Source organism: Aythya fuligula, chromosome 8, assembly GCF_009819795.1.
Source record: "Aythya fuligula isolate bAytFul2 chromosome 8, bAytFul2.pri, whole genome shotgun sequence".
Lineage (NCBI taxonomy): Eukaryota > Metazoa > Chordata > Aves > Anseriformes > Anatidae > Aythya > Aythya fuligula.
The window spans coordinates 5866274-5886308 of record NC_045566.1 but is presented as its reverse complement, the minus strand read 5'-3'; the positions used below and the strand labels follow the sequence as shown (position 1 = coordinate 5886308).

At 41.4% G+C, this 20035-nt stretch overlaps 1 protein-coding gene across 1 annotated transcript in view; it reads right to left on the bottom strand.

The window, feature by feature from the left end:
• The window catches only part of LRP8 (LDL receptor related protein 8), a 168703-nt gene that overhangs the window by 50144 nt on the left and 98524 nt on the right, over positions 1-20035 (bottom strand). Inside the window, exon 3 of the mRNA XM_032192232.1 lies at positions 17234-17356. Within this exon, the coding sequence (XP_032048123.1) occupies positions 17234-17356 (123 nt within the window). The remainder of the gene's footprint in view (positions 1-17233; positions 17357-20035) is intronic.

Genomic DNA, 20035 nt, shown 5'->3' with positions numbered 1-20035 from the left:
CAATCCTTAACGTACCTGACCATAAACTTTTCATGCATACTTCCAGGTTTCCTTATTCAAGGTCTTTTATTATCTTTTATTACCCCTTGTACCTAGACGGTAATAATTTCAACTTTTGATATTTTTTCTTATGCTGTTTTTCTATGGAAACAAGCTTTATACACTAAACAAACAAAATCTAGCTCATGAAACTTTTTGTTAAGCCTGCGAGATTGGATTCTCCTTACTTGCAAGAATCTGACCCACATACCAAGGAGGGTAAAAGCTCACAGAAATGTAGTATAGGATACGGGGTCTTAAAGGGTTGGTTATTTGGCATTTTAACCTTTTCAGCAGGAAGACTTTCTTTCTAACCTAGCATATTTAAAAGTGGAAGAACAGAACTTTGAGACAAGATTCTGTCATCTGTATGTAGGAAGATTGCATTTGGTCTAAAATAAGTAATTTTTATGCATTTCAAGTTGACAGCACACCTCATTTCCTATGCAGGTCAGATATAATTTCCTTTCCAGCCACTTAAGACTTGAGGGAGTCTGATGTCAGAACTTTAAACAGCTTACTGCACTCGCAGTGCCTAACCTTTCCAGAACCTCCTCGAACAACAAGACAGAGCTGTCTTTATGTAGGTTTCCCACCTGCCAACTGCAGGAGAGAAGACAAGCAGAACTCATGGGGAGAGGATCTAACAGCCTAAGAGCTTTGCTGGAAGCCCCAAAGCCCAGCATCACATTAACAACAAGAACAAGAAGCCTCTGTCCCTGCCTGCTAGCATCGGGGGTACAGGATGACAGGCAAGCCCGTGTGCTCCTTCCACTCATCAGCCTGCACCGTGCAGAAAGGTCAGCTATACCGCCGTGAGTCAGCTCCTCTGCAGCACGGGCATCTGTGCCACCTTCCCTGAAGAAAACAGATGCCAGGCTGCTAATCTGCTTTTATGAGAGGGAAAGGACAGCTTGGCAGATATTTTGATCCGTGTCACAGTTACAGCCTAAGCCTGGTACAACACACACTTCTGATGATCCCAGGCTGGAGTTAATAACAAAGGCTGAGCTGAATCTGTACACCCTCCAAAATGTACAGGAAAAATCTCTTACATGCTCCTAAAATGTAACCAAAAATATGAAAACTTTCTGGAAACCTAAAGAATTTTTCATCCTGTTGGGGGGAAAAACAACAAAACAAAACAGCAACAACAACCCAAGAGTAGACATGGGAAATCAGCAAAATCCAGTACCTATTTCTTACTGTTTGCAATAACCCCAATATTCTGACTGACTGTGCCTTGGGAAGTGTGCTCAAATCGACATTCAAGCATATTACCTGACTGCATCAGTCTCTTGACATCAGTTACTGCAGTGAAGATAACACTGAGGCCACACAGAAAAGTAAGACCAGCCTAGAAGTCGTCCCAGCACCGTGATTCCAGCACTGTTTCGAAGCAGTGTTTATTGTTCATAACCCAGGATATTTAATAAACCAGGATATATGGAAAATCACGTGCAAATTTCGAGAGCATATTCACAATGAGGATACAAAGTGCTCTTGGTGACATTAAATTAACAGAACAAGACTTGCTCTGCCCAGCCTCAGTAGTGAATATGCCCAGTTCATAGCATGGTTTTACTCTGCGGATGTATATACCATGCCACGTGCAAGAGCTCCAGGCCTAGCACGTGATTTTTAAGAGACAGATTTGTGCACCCATACTTTGTGTGTCACCCATGGCTGCCGTAATTGTGCATCACATCGTCACACTGAAGAGCTGCATGCTACTGATATTCCTTTTTCTCCTTCTCAAACCTCTCCTTCATCTCCATCCAGTCTGTTTGATCTCGAAGGATCTCTGGGAAATTGGGCAATTACAGCACGGAGAAAGTCTGCACATGTGCGGGTTTGAACTATCAACACTTTCTCTTTGGCTCAGTAGGAGAGAAAATGTGTCTTGGAAGCCAGAAACATCAGCCCTACTTCTCATAATATTTGATGAGCAGACAGGGATGTATTCATTCCTTCTGGGACATATGTTACACAACAGCTTCCACTGGAAGCTGTTTTACACTCTTTGGAAGAAAACACTTCTTCCAAGCCAGGAACATAGGAGATAAATGAAAAAATCCAAGTGAAAAGGAGGAATGTGCAGAAACGTTGTTAGGCTATGAAAAAGAAAGAACTTATCCCACAATCGTGAAGTTCCTGATTTTCCAAAATCATTGCGTACACTTCTCCCAGGAACCTGAATCCCTTTATGATTATTTTTATATTTGTTGTGCACAGTGTTAGAGATCTCTATTTATTACATATAAGAAGGATTGCTTCCTTTTATCCTTATTTTTTAGATTTACTTTAGCCTTTTCTAAACATTATTTTATAGCTTCAAGCTACCTCAAATATTTTCATAGTGGTCACCTCCCCGGTATTTAGAAATCACCACAAATAACTCCTCACAGCTTCTTATAATACGTGTAAAGAGAAAAGTACTTTGATTTATGTTACTAAATGCAGTCTAAATGCTTTCTCCTGAAGACAGCATTTAAAAATGACAAATGTTTTATAACGGATTATGGAAATATAAAGGGCTCCCATCTCATAAACAAAATTACACACATGGAAAGTCCTTGCTCACTGGTCTATGGAAGGAAATTGTAACACAGAACTTAGACATGTGTGCATAAAAGTTGGTAGACATAAACACAACACAGTGGCCACTACTACATAAAACAGAATCTTGCACATTAGCCCTCAGAACTGGGGCTAGAATTCAGGCCACCAGCAATATGAAACCACCAGTAAGTACTGTTCCGATCAGTTACTTTTTCTATTTTTCATTACAAGTATCCTTTAAAAGGATAAATATGCATTTCAAATAAAACAAGGTGTGTTGTTTATACGAGCAAAATTTGGCAATGAAGTAAGGAAAAGGAACAACAATCACAATTCTGCTTTTTCCTCAGAATTCTGACACACAAACATTTCTCCTGAAAATGCCACAGCCGAGATTACTGGCTCATGAAAAGTAGCAAGAAATAGCTCACAATGCAGTAAAGAAAGGAGTGCAACCAGTACTGGGACAACGTCACACTGCTATTCCAGAATGATGGGCTAACCTGTAGACAACCCAAATATCCATCCCGACAATCCAACGGCAGCTGGAAGTAGCAGCAGTGACCTTTAAACTCCAGGACAATGAAGATCATCCACAGCATGGATTAGAACAGCAAGATGCAAAATCTGAGAGCACATATGGAAAGGATGCTCTGTGCCTCAAGGCTACACAGATTCAAAACTTTTTTTTTTTTTAAACTCTCACACTGCTGGATTTGAAGAAGTTGCTGAAGCTCAATTCTTGTCAGAGCCTGTGCACCTCACCGCCCTTACTAAACTACTGATGCATGTACACATGATATTAAAGCATGGACAGGGCCAGATGCCTCCCTTCCCAGTAGCACTACAGAAGTCTGCAAAAGAAATGGCTTTCCAGAAGCCATTAATTTAGGGTACTCAGCTCAGAAGAAACTGCCTACTTTTAAGCTTTCATAAAAGGTGGATTTAAAAATTGATAATCTTTTCCAGAAATCTTGGCCCAGAACCTGTACAGATATTTCCTTGTGCACTTCTGAAAGCCTAGTGTGTACTCCTTTCCTTCACCCCGTAGAAAATGGTAAATTAAGAAAATAGTTCATTAAAGAATTATGGAAAAAAATATGTAAGGGATAGCGAAAGAGAAATGTAAAATTTTAAATGTCCTTATGTTGTCAAATTCTACTGAGTTAATAATAAATCTGTCAAGAAATTAGACCAAGAAGAGTACCTAAATTAAGAGCTTTTAATCCCAATGGTAAAATCCAACCACAATTCATAGCCCTACTATTAACTTGTGTCTATCAAAGAGCAGCATAATCAGCAGACTTAACTCTAACCACCTAGTAAGATATGGTGGCACCGATGTGAGCGGTTTGGACAAAATCACAGCACTCTGTCTTTGTGGATGGTGACACTTTGAATGACTTCACTCACCTGCAGTCCCCTTGCATCTCAGCAATGTCATGCAAGCCCCCTGAGAAACATGTACCAATACCCCTATTTTGTAGGTGTAAAGCAGAAGAGCCATACTCTGCCGTTGGCACCAGAGTTGTGTTTCTCCCTTCCTTTCACCCTCCTACCTCAGCTGCTGCTTGCTATGCCCTCCGCACCTTGCATCTTCTCCTACTTCTTGCTCATCCTCTTCCTCAAATCACCCTCGAAGGCTTCATTTGCCAAATCTACAATAATCTCGTTAAGAGAATTACACATCTATGTGTAAGTGTAATGATCAAGCTATTCCTGGCCTCAGATGAAGAACCCTTCGACCCTATTACCCTCATCTTTGTTCTACTCCTTCTGCTCTCCCTCCATTTCATTAGTCTTCTTGCTTTACTTGTGTCTGCTCTAATACAAATCCACTCTAAAACCCCACACGGGAGTAACTTCCCCATGGTGTAAGCTCTCTGTGCGAGAAAGCAGCTGCACGGGTCTGTGCAGAACCCCACTGGCTTCAGTAAAGCTCAGGAGCAAATGCAATTACTTAATTATAAAGGAAATAGTGAACACTATTAACAGACCCATGTGTGAGCTGCTTTCTGAAGCACCTCACGCACATCTTGGTGCTGCAATAATCACTGAGTGTAATCACGGTTTGTAAAGTGCTTGCTGGTTATCAGATAAAAGTACAATTTAGAAAGGGCTCAGAATAGAGCAGTTGAGTGCAAAAAGGATTTAAAACGTGCTTTTAAAGTTGAAAACATTTCTTTAATCCCTTTAACGCAGTTTAGTTTGCTGCCTGGCTTCAATATAATGGATCAGGAACTGTTTCAGTGAGTTTTGTATCAGATAAGCAGTTAGGTAATTAAGGAAACAAAATGGAACTTTAATTATGCAAAAAACCCACCCATAGATTGTTCTATTGTGATCTCCCACAGCAGTGCTGTTTCTTATAAATGAACATATTGTGCAAGCTGGGGAGAAACCATTGATTAAAATAATCAAAAGCCCTACTAGAAACTTAGACATGTTTTCCTTTGTAAAAAAACAAAACATTGTATCTGACTAGTGAGAGATTTGAATTGCTTCTTCCAAAGCCCACGTTATTCTCTCCTCACAGATTAATTTAATTAAATCCATTATTACAAGTTGTTTTTTTTGTCTTTTTTACATAAACTATATGAAAGCTTGGTGTACTCTGATAAATCTGGAAGGTTAGAAAATTTTACCAATAGCATTTTATCTTGATTTCCTTCTAATCATTTCCAGCTGTAGCAACTTGTCTGATTAGTGTGCCATTTCTCAACATGCCAGCAATCAAATGCTTGTAAAAGTGAAACACTACTGGTTGCACTTACAGGTAACTGATAAGCAGATTTTCAGTTCCTGCTCTGAGAAGGTGGAGTATCATTAAACACATGGTCAGAGAGGTCAGAGGCATCAGGAGGAATCCCCAGCTGGCGTTTTTTATATACATATATATATATATATACACACACACACACACACACACATATATATATATATACACATATATGCCAGCCCTGGGCAGCCACATACGGCCCAGTATTACAGACGATCTGGCCCAGCAGAGGCTGTGCCACTTCTCTAGAAACTCAACAGCACAAATGAGACTTGGGAACTCATGTGTGAGTGCATGTGGGTCCTTCCCCTTTCTTCCTCAGGCTAACCATGAAGTGATTGTGAGCGTGAGGAGGAAGGAATGCTCCCAGACTGTGTGCTGGGCTCCACTGAGAGCCCGCTGGTTACAAACAGCGATGAAAACACATTTCTTCAGAAGTCTCTCAACTGTGGCTAAGAGTCCAGCATAAAGCCAGGGGGCTCTCTGAGCCTCTGTATCAGCAGCTGCTCTTTCATTTTCCCTCTGTCCAGGCTCATTTTCTTTCTCTGGTTCACAGAGATTACTCCAATTCTAATCAAAACAGGGAGAAAAAAGCCCCACAGAACACTAGGGGGACAAAATTATACAAAGGATAAAGGAGCCAAGCAGCATTGAGACCATATCCATCGTAAAAGAGATTACGGCTGCACAAGTGCTTCTTATCAATAGGGAAACTAAAGCCACAAAAGGTCCCCAGATGAGCAAACATAATTAAACCTGCCAAGATGAGTGATAAAAACTGTAGAAAGAAAAAAACGTACAGGTTTCCAGGAAACTGCCAGAATTCATCATAAAACGCTTTTTCCTGCTACCTGAAATCCATACCTTACTCACTTCAAAATGAAAAGATTCCCTACGTGTGCCACAACACTGGGATTTCACCTCATATCTGCTGTTACAGCATCTCCTCTCTGCTCTGTCAAAGGACAGAGCATACAAACAGCACCCAGGACTTTTCAAAAATTCATGCTGTGAAGGCACACGGTGTCACACTGCGTTACACTACCTCCAGCATCCACAGCAGCTGAAAGGAAATCATTCTGCAGCAGTGCTGGTATCAGCTGCACGGCCACACAGAGACAATTGCTTCATCAAGATCAGGAACCAAGCTCATACCAACTGACGATGCTGCTTTTCCACACTAAGGTGACAACTCTTCTGAGGTGGTGAAGATACCGAGAAATGAATGCCTGCTCAAAGGGACCAATAAAACATGCAGAACTCAGGGCAGAATAAGGGTTCAGTAGACAAATGTATACTTAACGATGTCTAAGATGTCCTTGCTCTTAAATACCTCTGTATGTGCAAATAGAAAGAAATTCTGCTAAGGCCCCGCTGCTATTAAAATAATTGTGTTTCTCATCTCAGAGGGAACATTTCATCTTTTCTACACACACAAAGAAACCCCCACCTGTGTTCTTTTTCAGAGTGGAACAGACAGCTTAGATGGCATTTTAATTGAATTTGTTCAGCCTGTTGCACAAGAATAGTGGTGTGTAGACCTGTGGCTGAGAAAAAAAAAGGCGCTCCCTTACCATCTATACCTTCCCTTCATTACAAATAGCCCCGCTGGTTCACACAACTCAGCTCCAAGTTTGAGTCTTGCAACATACCTAGATGCAGGAACTGAAGCAGAAACATATAAATTCTAGCAGAATTCAGTACTGAGATTACCATTTCCCATTCACATTCCATACAGTGCCAACCTACCTGCTGAAATGCTTGAATGGCAAACCATTATTTTATGTGTATGTGCACTTCTAAATACATGTGTATAGTTTTACATGATTTTGTTTTACTGCACAGACTATGACTAGAAATTAAATTGCTGTCAAAGATGCTAGACATGCTTCTCACCTTACAAAAAAGGGAGAAGCACGGTTATGTTCATGCTACAATGACTAGTATTTACAAGCTCTATCATAAAACAGAATTCAGAACTGTAGAACCGAAGTCTTGTAGAACATGTAGGAACTCAAATGATGTGGTAAGATGACTAGTGAGCAGTACAAGCCTGAAAAATGGTGCAATAACTGGCATTAGTGCGTTCATATGAGAACATGTAAGCCTGCGGGCTCTAACAAAGTTACTGAGCTATGGCTTCTAGTATTTTAATACAAAGGATGCTTAACATGGTTCAATATGTTAAAATCCAAGACAGAAAGGGTGAGCTGGAATTTGTCACTCTGCAAACAGCCAGTGAATAGTGTCCCTAGACAGGAAGCTAGAAGCTCTTGCTACAGCAAAGCCCTGATGAAGGCTCTCAGCAGCTACGGACACCTGCTGCACCCCACAAATATAACGCACAGGGGGAAGGCCACACGGCCCTCACACGTGCAGGCAGTGCTGGCAGTGACCATGCCTCAACCTCAAGCACAATATCCCTGAAAGCATTTCAGAGAACTGAAAATCTCCAGTGCAAGGTTCAAGTTACATAAATTATCTACCAAAGCATGCAAAGGCTGCATATTAAACAAGTCTTAATCATGATCCTAATCCTTAAGGAAGCGGGATAGAGCATCACGAGACCCTTATTAAAACTGCAGATGATTTCAGTGGGAGCTTGTCCTGAATGTAAACATGATCCTACAACTCTATAAACAGACAAAGGTAGGAAAACTGTCTATTAAGTGGTAGAATTCGGAAACACAGCTTCAATGTACAATAAATCCATTATAGGATTAAACCACAAGCTATTTCAATGTGAAAAATGTTAGACAATGTCATTTCGTTTTCACTTCTTAAAATATTTTCTTCACACCATAATTCACCCACTTAAGAAAGGGGAAAAGGTTTGCTTTCTGTGCCCCTACAGCACAAGACTGCTTCATTCAGTTAGCAAAGTATTTCAGTTCTCAAATTATGACTTGCTTCTGATTCCCAGAATATTTTTTTCCACATTAGCCATAGTTAGTAAGTCAACCATGTTTTTTTTCCAGATTAAAAAAAATATATAACTAAAAATTTTATATATATATATATATATATATATATATATATAAATATAAAAAACGGGTAATCTGAATTTCAGAAAGCAAGCAGGAAGAGAACGGAAAAAATGAAAGCACTGGGCAATGAAAACCTGTCTGATTATTTCTCAAAATCTCTTCAGTTTCTACTACTTCAACATACACGGGCTGTTAAACAATTACACATAGAGGGCTTTACATGCTCACCTTTCACTTTCCTGCTCTTCTCTCCTATTGAAATAAATGCAAGATTAATTATAGCCATAAAAAGGCAGCATCAAACCCTTTTATGACCCTTTCTGTTTATGAACTGCAAGAACACATTAGACCAATAGGAAAAATATTTAAATGCCAGCATTTAAATCTTCATAATAGTCAGCTAATGAAAGCTCAGAGTCAATGTGAAGTACATCAACCCTGCAAATGCCAAAGCTTGCAATGCCACATGAAAAAGTGACTTTCTCGCAAGGTAACATTGCTTAAGAAAGGGACAAAAAACATCAGAAAAGACTTAACAGGTATTTTCTATTGTTTTTCATATTGGTCTGGACCCTCTGAAAAGGCCACTTCTGAGATATAAGCTCTAACATATTCTTAAAGGAAGAATATGTTTTGTTTTTAATGGGATTACTTCAAACTTTTTAGCACTGGTAGAATTGGAGCACAATCATTACATACTGTAAATTAATTTACATCTCTAGGCAAGTAAATGTTGAGCCCACCAAAGCCATGTAATCGTCAGAAAGGTGATGGAACTCACTGCCTAAGAACCACATGTAAAGTTATCCCACTACTGGGGATAAACAGCCAGGTTTGCTGAATTTTCTTTGATGTAACAGGATAATTTCATGCTCTAATAAAAGGAACGGGAGGCAGGAAAAGCTGGATTTGGTTCCTCACCTTGTCAAAGATTAGTCCCTACAGTTTTGTGTTCTTTGGGATATTGAGATCAGTTCGGGGTTGCTCAACAAGGACCCACTTGGAGGCAGCATTAAAAGCAGCTACAGTGATCAAGTAACTAGAGGCACTTGTGAAGGAAGCATACATTGGCTGAGATAAGATGATTAAAGCAGGAGTGAAGGCACTTCTATGAAAATTTGAAGAGTTACATGCACTTAGGATAAAAAGGACTTTTAAAAATCTGCACTAGACTGTAAGACACAATCTGCAGGGAACCACTGGTCTTCTAACAAGTCTTGTCCATCTCTAGAGTATTGTTAAACCCAACCACAGAAGCCAACTTTTAAGTCTGAAACCTTCTAAATAGACCCAGAAGTCAAGTAGCCTACAAAAGATGTAAAATATTTTTTAAATTATGTGTTGGATGCGATAAAGCTTTCACAGAGATTAGTGAACAATGCAGGATCTGTACCCTAGTTATAGAATTGTGCTACTCCCAATTTTCCAAGAAAACGACGAGAGACTACACACAAGCAGAGGCTGAGAACTGCATTTGTTCGGCCATCAGAAGAGAAAGCTAAAGGAAGGTTTTGTTGCTGCCTTCAACTGTGAAATAGGAAGGGACTACAGAAGATGCAATCAGACTGTTCTTGGACATGCAAAGTGACACATGCTGCAACAAAGCAAATTCTGGGGAAATCTAAGGATTTTGTCATTAATAAAGGTGGCCAAACATGAGGACAGGGACACATTTTGAAGAGGGGGCTGGACTACATGACCCCAGAGGTCTCTTCTAGCTTTTCTATAACTTCATGAAAAGATGACCATGGGGAGCTTTCATTTGATTTGGATATTATTTATTTTGATAAATTTGACCACTTTGACAAACCAAAGCTTTCATCACAAGCCCTACAACCTCAGTCTGGGCATCTGGAAAACCAGACTACCACCTCATCACCAGGAGGATCCTGTAGCTCTAGAAGTGTTCCCATATTCTGTATCTTATGCTGTGTTCGTTTTACAGAGGTGGCTGAAACCTGGGACATGGTCCTCAGCTGCTGTAACTCAGCAGTGCTCCCAAGGGCCCACCACATCGCAGGGGAACAGAGACCAGTCCATCGAAGCTGCTGTATTTTATGCTGGCAACAGCCAGTTAGCGTAGCTGGAGTACTGTAAAAATGAACACCTGTACGCTTGACATTAACCTTACTTTAATTTCCTGAATGATCTGTACCAAGTTCATCCAACAGAATAATCTTTAATTTATGCACTCCACTGCATTTGCAATTCCCCACCATCATATCACAATGTGTACAAAGATCTGCTCTTCATGTTGGAAAAAAAAAACCCTTCGTATTTCTGCCCCAGGTCCTAAAACTTGGTATCTGGCTGCGCCTGAATGATTTGACCTAGTTTGTTTGTGTGTGTGTGTGTGTTTTGTTTTTTTTTTAATTATTTTTTCATTTCTCTGTTTGAAGTTGTTGACCCATCCATCCTTCTTCAGATAAATAAATACTCCAAGGGCATGGAAGAGTTGATTAAGTTACTTTCCAGAAATGCAAGGTAATGCAACTAAACTCAGCCAGACATTCAGGAGATCTAGATCAAAGATGAACAATATGGACATAATTTTGGGGTAAATGGGGAGCTAGAAGAGGAGTGCACATTTCGAGGTGAGCAATATCATCTGTGATAGCAACTGCAGAATTTTGCTTTCATGCAACTTAATAGAAAACGAGGACCATTACACGCTGATCACCACTACAAGAGATCAGCATACAGAGCAGCAGCACACAAAGCGCTTAGGATCCTGGAAAATACCCATTAAAAATAAAACTGTCAAGTTTGGATACATCTCCCAGCATGACTTGTGACATGTACTTCAAAACAAAAAGGACTGCACGAACTGGTACTGTATTTCAAACCAACACTCGGGGTTTGATTTTATATTCCATTTCCATTAAAAATCTATTTCCAAGACTGCTGCTTATTAAACTTGCCCTACTAAACCATTCCTTATTACATGCAATCTGAATTCAGGTCTCCCCTTTTCTTTTTCTCCCTCCTCACATCCTCCTGTACCATTCTGTAAAATAATTTCTGCTCCTAGCTAGGAGAATGTCACATATCTGATAAAGAAATAAGAAGTGGTGAGTTTATGCTGCCTGCATTCCTTGATCTCATTATATATACAATGTCCTAAGGCAAGAGTTTGCCAGCTCAGATTTTCACTTGCTCTTTCCCTTTAATTTGTGTTCCCATCAGTGCTGTTACTGTTTGTTAGCATTTGTTTTTGTTTTTCTCCAGAGATTTTTTTTAAGTTAAATAATCAACATCAGAGGCAAATTTATTTTTTTCCCCTGTAAGAAAACAGAACGATTCAATACCTGGGTTGGAACAGTATTAGGTGGATAACATCCATTTTGATAGAGGTCTCTTAGCTCAGTAAGAAGAGTGATTTCCCTTCCCCCTGCCTCGGCTTCACAAAACTGGATAGGGAAAGAGCAAGGAATCTTTTCCTATGCATAAGCAAAGCCTGTGCAGCACAGCAGGGGCTGCACCGCTGCCCTAGGGTGGTCACTGAGTCCCACTGGGTTGCTTCTAGTGACAGTAATGAAAATACACCAGAGCCCCAGCATGGCTGGCTGTCCAATGGGACAGTCCTGTGGCCTACCAGAGATCTCCTTGCAGCCGGCAGAGGCACGCTGCTGCAGAACCTGGCAGCAAACAATTAGAAGATCCTCAGGCATTCAACCTGCTCTGAGGTCAGAACGTTTTGTGTATCTCAAATCAGCTGCTGGGGAGGTAACGTGGGAGCCCCGGGCACCTGGCTGAGAGGCACTAACTCCACTCCCACTATCCAGATATTCTGCTATCCCTTTTAATGCTTTGCGGGGAGCTCCTTGCATACTAACAAGCTGGCACGGCAGAGACGAAATCCATTATCACTTCAGCGCACCTTCCAACGATGGCAGTGTTGCACCCACTGTAGGTTTTCCCTCCTGTAGGCAGGGAGAAGCAGCAATGGCTCATGTTAAACTGAGATTCAGCAGCTGCTGGATCTAACAGGGCTTTCTCAAGGAAGACATGGCTGGAATGTGACATGCCAATGTACTAACCCTTCCCGTTCCCCACCAGGAGCTGTGGCACTGCACAGCTAAATGGCATTTCTTTGTTCTACGTCTCACCCACCATCCTATTTCGTTTCATTTCTCATGCATCTCAAAATAACCTTCCTCTCTTCGATATTAAATTCCTCCTCCTCCTCCCTCCCCCAGTCTCATTCGATGCAACCTCTTCAACTGTGAATTTTGTCCCTTCTGCCCTCTGTGGATAGCATTAATTGCTGAGTTCTCATGGTTTTGCTTCCCCTGACTTAGGGGCTCATCCTGTTTCCATACAAAAACAAACTAAACCAATATAAAATGATCAATTTTTTTCCCCAATTTCTCCCATCATTATTTTCTAATGACTTCAGAGAGAGATCCAGCCCACAATATGTACATGAATAGATCAGCTCACAGAAAGGGACACTTTTTTTTTGAAGCCTTAATATAAATTAAATGAGACAAAATAAATTCTGCAGCCAGATAATAGCACTGAAAAAACTGACAGATGGCAGAACAGTGAGGTTAATGGTGATACTTGCTGTTACATGAATAATTCACTTGGACAAACCTATGGATGGTAAGACCATATTTAGGGTAAGGAACTAGCTCACAGAAAAGATGAAGAAATGTAAACAGCTTCTTCTTTGTAATAACCCATTTCAAACCAAAAGCCCAAATAACCACCTTCTCCAAAATCAACCCATGCTAGAAATTGATCTGTCTTCAACTCGCACCAAAACCCCCAAGGAGAAGCCCTGTAGATCCCATCAGTTGAGAAATCCTATGGGATATCCTTATAGCTACTGCTCCCAGCCGCATTCAGTGGCTTGAAGAAAATGCTGTTAAAAAAAAATAAAATTGTATAGATAGCAGAAAAGACCCTGGACGTTACAGATTGAACAGAAGCCAAGCAATCTTTGATGCCATTTTACCTATGGACATGAAACAGGTGCTGTCCTGAAAACCTGGAGATGGGTAACACCCCCAGAAAGGATATTGCAAGGTACAAAGCCAAGGAACTACAGCAATCTGGGAAACAGAAAAAGCCGGTAGCAAACTAAGTAGTTTTGCTTGTTTGTTTGTTTTTTGGGGGGCAGAGGTGGTATAGCTAAAAAAAAAAAGAAAACACCACAAAATTTTATCATTAAATAAGCATTAGAGATAGGGACACAGCATCAGTAACAATCAGAGAGCACAAAGGGTATTAAAAAAGAAGGCACTACAAAAGCATCCAGAAAATAAAAAGCCATTTAGGATGTGGCTAGGTGCTGAGAGGAACTGCTTTGTTTTGATCATTTTCGAAGCTGGAAATACTCCTAAAATGCAACAGTCAGCATTTTCAATGCTCTTAACTTCCCCAGCTCAAATGGACTATGGACAATGTCCCAGTGCTGCATTAATCGAGGAATAAACCTGGAACCTGGCAGAGATGCTGGCAATTACGTGGCCTGTCCAAAAGCAATCGATTTTATAAAGCGGTTTGATCTTGCCAGAGGAAAGAAATCTCCATTTCCCAACCTGCCCATTCCCTAGGGAAACTCCACAGCGCAGACTCCTCCAAAGGGCTGTGCTGCATTTCTGAACGGGAAAATGAGACCGTCGTAGGGGCCTACAGTCATTTCTCAACCAGAGGGAGATAGCCCAGCCTTGCTTTCATCAGGGAGGAAAAAAAAAAGATAGGATTGGAGGGAAGGACCATCATATATAAAGTATTTCAGACTGGCCAGTATACGCACTGCCCCTCACTAGATCTTCTGTCTGCCATTACAGCTTTTTCCTTGCCCTGATGGGGCATTTACACTTACAAAGAGCTAGGGCTTTTACTTTGAAGGTATACGTTAAAAACAAATCATAATGCTCCAGTTTTTTCTTAACAGTCTACCAAGTTTATCGCTCACTGCTGTCTTGAGCAGTGGCAGTAGGAAGATCTGCAAACATATGTGAATTAGCCTCACGACCAGCACAGTGCTTATGCATTATCAGGTTGATTCTGGTTCCCTGCAGAGCAGATCGGATCAGCCTTTGAGATGACACATCCTTTGACAAGGATATAAAACATCTGGGAAGAACGTCCTCACCATGCAAATTAAAGCCTATTGCTATCAACAGCCATAAGATTAAAAGTACTTGATCTTCATCTGATTAAGTGTGAACTCAGATCTGAATAATCCTATAAAACAAGTGAAGTTCCAAAACTCCAGTTGCAGATACTTTTAAGATTAGAAGGCAAGCTTTTAACTGGTACAGAAAGGAATGCTGGCTTCTCTTGTGAGCCAGCAACAAGTCAGACACAGGCTTGTATTAAGTATCCTACGAACTTAGAGACAGAGATCTTGCACCCATCACACAAATTCAGAACAAAAATTAAATATCTTATGTTGAGACAAAGCATGGCAAATCTGCTTAAGACAGCTATAAGCAAATAAAAGGAAGAAGGAAAATATAATTCAAACTACCCTTAGCCAGGCACTCTAACAGCACAGAGAACTGGCTGGCACAATGGAAGATCATTACTGAGTAAAATCAGACCAGTTCAACATGTGCTGGAGGCTCTGCTCTGTGATAAAAGAGTCAGCTTTATCTTCTGTTGATGAAAACTGGGACTGTGGGTCAGGACCATCTTGTTCCAGATGGGAAAAACATGCAACAGCCAAGTCCTCAGTGGCCACTTAATCTGTAACCGAAAGGGATGGAGCTTCAGGAAGTTCTTTTTCAACAGAGAAAAGCACTCACTCATGCCAATTTTACTTGAAAGCCAAAAGACCCTTCTTGACTCATAGACATGGACGTTATCTTCTATGAAGAAAAATGTCATAGCTATAGGCCATAAGTACATGCCATAGTCTTTGGCCTGCTTTGAAAAAAATTATATAAAAACAAAACAAACCAACCCACCACCAAACCAACCAAAACAGATCAAGAATTGGTCTATTCAGGTACTGTCACCTTCACAACAAATTCCTGATGGACCTGCTGCAGCACTCTACAGCATGGGAACACATTTCTCCCTGCGCCAAGGTGACACAGGCCTACTCCCATTAGCAGCAGGGAGACATTTCAAGGGCCATCATTTTCCTGATACTATTTGAAGAGAAGAACCACTGCAGAAGTGCAGACTTCAGTCTCTTAGTAGGTTTCAAGCAGAAAATCACACAAAACTGAACAAATGATTTTCCTCTCAGGAGGGCAGTCCCATACTGTACCAATCAAATGCTCAGGTCAAGTACCCTTTACAATACTTAAGTTTTAAAGATGATTTCCCCAGAGAAAGAACATAAGTGGGGGGAAATTGGAAGGTGAAATGACTACAAAAAGGAATGAAAGATGATCAAGAAAAATCATCAGGGAACTTAACAGTGCATGGTCCACACCCCATCCATGCTACGGCTTCTGACAAGAGATTTACAGACATTGACTACAGGGAACGGAGCTGCTTAGTTATGCAGCCCCTCTCCACACAATCAGGTAGTGGAAACAGCATTAATAAGATAGCTTTTGACTAAGGCTGATGCAGGGTGAAAGACCACCAGTTACAGTACATAAATATGTTAATGCAGTTACTGAAGTAATTTTTTCTGTAGCCTGTGTATGGCTGCAAAAATGATTCCATTCATTTTATGCAAAAGAGAAGCTCATTTATCTTTCTTAATTAGGGAGAACTAGTACTAGGATCACACACAAAAAAAGCATACTTATTTGTGAAGCCCTCTATGTGCCACATTCTGGTGAGGCCCAATAAAACACTTCCCCCAACGCTGCTTCTGACTCGTGGGAATATATTTGTGAAGTACATGACTGGAAATTCAATAGAATGGCTTGTTTAAATTTCCTGGTCTGCCCAAGAAAAAATCTGCAGATGTAAGCAAGCACACAAATAAAAGTTTACATAATAGCTAATGTTTTCATTAAAATATTCCTGGGATTCCCTTCAACTCAGCATCAGATGACCTTCCACAGTTCCAGAAAACAGAGAATGGATTGGCCTCCTCAGAGAGTGAAAAGAACAAGATTAAATGCTCTGCGTGAAAATCAAGCATGTCCTTTTACTTACTGAATCAATATATTTTTAAAGGTGTTACCTGCACCAAACTTCTGTTATATTTACCCTCAGCTTTAGTTACTTTACTTTGCTCATCTTTAATCTTTTATTTTTTTCTTTATTTGTTCTCCAAGGCAAACAAACAAACAACAAACCCAGCCACAAAGTTCCAAGACTGCAAAGCTTCTCTGTGATGACAGACGTACTGTCTGCAGTGATGAATCCCAAGATGCTACCATGCAAAATGCTGCAAATCTGAGTTTCCAAAAGGCCTGATCCCAGGTGCACAGATTTCATGGTGCTTGATTCTGACCTTATATGACGCATGGTGCAGCCTTACAGACTTAGAGTAAGCGTGCACTCCAGGGAGGAATGGTACACCTTGTGAGTATAGGACTAAATGATAGCTTCTGATCCACCTTGGTGCTCCTAGCTCTTAGTAGTGCTCTTTAGTGAGCAGATTCATCATGAATCTTCATGCACCACTGCTGATCATGAGCCCTACAACCAGACAAACTGTAATAGAGCTAGAAACGTTTTCAGTTCTGTTACAGACAGAAACACACGCTGTATAGTTCTGTGTTTATCACCGTCTGGAAAATTGGTACATTTCAGCATTTAGAAGCCATCTGATTTGAATGACCCAAACCTTTTGTCTCTTTTATTTCTGTTATAAGAGAAGCAAAAGCTTTAACATCATCTTGCAAGTGTTAGGAATAATACCTTTGATTTCATAACACTCTACGCTTTGGTAAAACAATGTGTCAGAGAAACACCATTTTTTTGTGCTACTCACTGCATGCTGCTTCTGACTCATCTGACCCATCAGGACATTCCTCTTCCCCATCACATTTCCACCTGGCTGGGATGCAGTGGCCGTTGTCACAAGTGAAATCTGACTCGGCACAAGTTTTCTTTGCTGCAAGAAAAAAAAAAAAAAAGATGTGAATAAAAGAGCAGAACACCTTCATTGCAACCACTCCCACCAAGAACAATAGTGAATTCCCTGTATCAAGGATTCATTTCACATCCATCATCGCCTCTCCATGGTGGAGTCAGACAGGTATCAAAGGTGGGTGTTTCTCCTCTCTAAAACTCTTATCTGTCCTTTACTTAAAACAGATCCAACTCTTTTCTGTCTTCTTCCAAGCAGCCAAAAAACAGGGATGCTCTTTATCAAAATAAATATCTAGGGTTTTTACTACAAAATGCTGCTGCCTATACGGAACTGGAAGTGTGCTGCATTATTTACAGACAGATAAGACAAACAAGTCTTGCCTTCGGAGTACTACAATCTAAGTAACAATGTTTTCATCTATGCAGTCTATTCATGGCTTTTCTAGTACATCTGTCACCATAGCAGATGATCATAAAGCACTCCTTCAAACAACAAAAAACATTTCATTAAATGTCAACCACTCGATGCTCTTTGCTTTGCTTGCATTAATTTAGGGCGTTAAAAAGATGCAAGGCATGAGCTCAAGCAATTAACAGGTCTGCTCCTCTGTGCTGGTGGCACAGCACCCCCAGTGCCCCGTAAGACACATGAACATCTTTTCACTGCAGCAGAGAGAAAGCAGCCTGCAGATATCTGGCCTGTTCAGTTCTTGGCCTCAGCGCCCATGTGGTCACCAGTCACTCACCACCTTTTGCAAAGGTGACGTTAGTGGCATTTCTATGAGGAACTGGACCAAACAGCCCATCAATAGACCAGTCAATTCATATAGGAAGGGGTGGCAAGGAGATTTGTTTCTTCCCTCTCTAAAGCTGCTCATAACTTAATAGGATCACAGGTAGTAAAGGACTCCAGGAGGTCATTAAGTCCAACCTCCTGCTCAAGACAGGGCCAGCCTGAGGTCAGACCAGGTTACTCAGGGCTTCACTCACCCTGGTCTTAAAAACCTCCCAGGATGGAGACAGCACAGCCTCCCCGGGCAATCTGTTCCCCTGCCTGGCTGTCCTCACGGTGACGTTTGAGCTTGAAACCTATTCCTGTGGAAGTCATATGTATGCATCATGGCTTCACCAGTATTTCTTCCAGCAAACATTTTCAAAGCATTAAACACTACAAATAACCCTCCAGGGTTTGATTTTATTTTATTTTTTCAGCTGCTGTCAGGGAGGGAGCTGCGTTGAATATAGGCCACGTGCCTATGGAGGAAAAGAGGGGGATTGCTGTGTGAGGTACTGAGAGGTTTACACGGCAGAAGCCAAGCATTCATTTTCTAATACATGAAACATGCAGCTTTCCTGAACAAGCATCCAGCAGGAAAACACTGCAGAACATCACGAAGCAGCTGTACAATTTCTCAGGATGCACTTCATAAAGAGAACACACATTTACTCTCCTTCCGCTGCTAAATGAGCCAGAGTCTGAATAAAATGGATGATCTGCCCTTAAGTCTTTCAGAACCAGATATTGTGAACTAATACAGAGAATAAAACATAGAGGTCAAGTGTTTTACAAGAGATCAGTCACAGTAGGAAACCAGGTTGATCTTCCCGAGACGTCGCACACCCGTTATCAGAGGGAACAGACCTTCTCCTGAACACCTCCGGATAGAAAATCAAAACTTGTACCGTTGGCTATCAAGGGTCACTTCTGATGTGTTTGATACAAGTTTAATTAAATGAATCTGACATATGTAATGGTCAGAAGCTCAGAGCAGATACCGAGGGGATATGCACATATAAGTAAAGAGAGTACCCGTGCCTGCCGTGAAGCTGACCGGGTAAAGTGCCAGCAGCTGCTGTTAGGGGAAGGCTGTGGCACCTACAGATGAAGCAAGAGTGTCTTTACCCAGGAATCAGAGACTAGCATAATGCTAGAGATAAAAGAAACCTCATTTTAAAACATACTTAGTTTTATACCAGCTCGCTCATTGCTGTCAAGTCTTGCTTTTCATTAGAAATCTCTGTTCCACTGACTCATTCCCAAGAGGACCAGACAGCGACACAACTCCTTTTCCACCTCCGACTAAGCCACCCTTTCCCCACCAGCCTAACGCCCTGCCCTGTTACTCCAGGACATGTGGACGCAAGCGTGAGCGAGGGTCAGCAACAGCAAGGAGCGTAACAGGCATCCAGCCCCTTCCACACGGCCAACCTGCTCGCGCCAGATGGTGGCACTGATTGCTTTGTTCCCCCGGCGCTGCTCTTGGGCAGCACAATTAATAGATTGCCAGGATTCACAAAAGGGGGAGAAACGCATTACTGACAGTCCCAGGGTGTCTTTCCGAGGGTGTGAACGTGCTCCCTGAGTGCAGCTCCCCTTTGCAAAATGCTGTGTATGGCCCCATCTGCGGCGGCCTACCCACAAAGAGAGGGGTCAGCCCTGCCTGTGTGCCCACCGAAGGTGGGACCGGCCTGCGCCAGATCCGTCAGCAGAATAAAAGCACATTTGGTCCTTTGTTTGAACCTAAACTGTCTGATCTCCCCAAAGAGCACGATTAAGGGGTGGGGGGAAGCCCTCAAACCTTTCTGCAGTTATTATATTTACGTCTACCGTTTCTTATTTTACTGCTTTTATATTTTAAACAATGGATTTTGTTATTGTCATTACTACTCTCCAATGCATCAGGTCATGGCCCCACAGGCT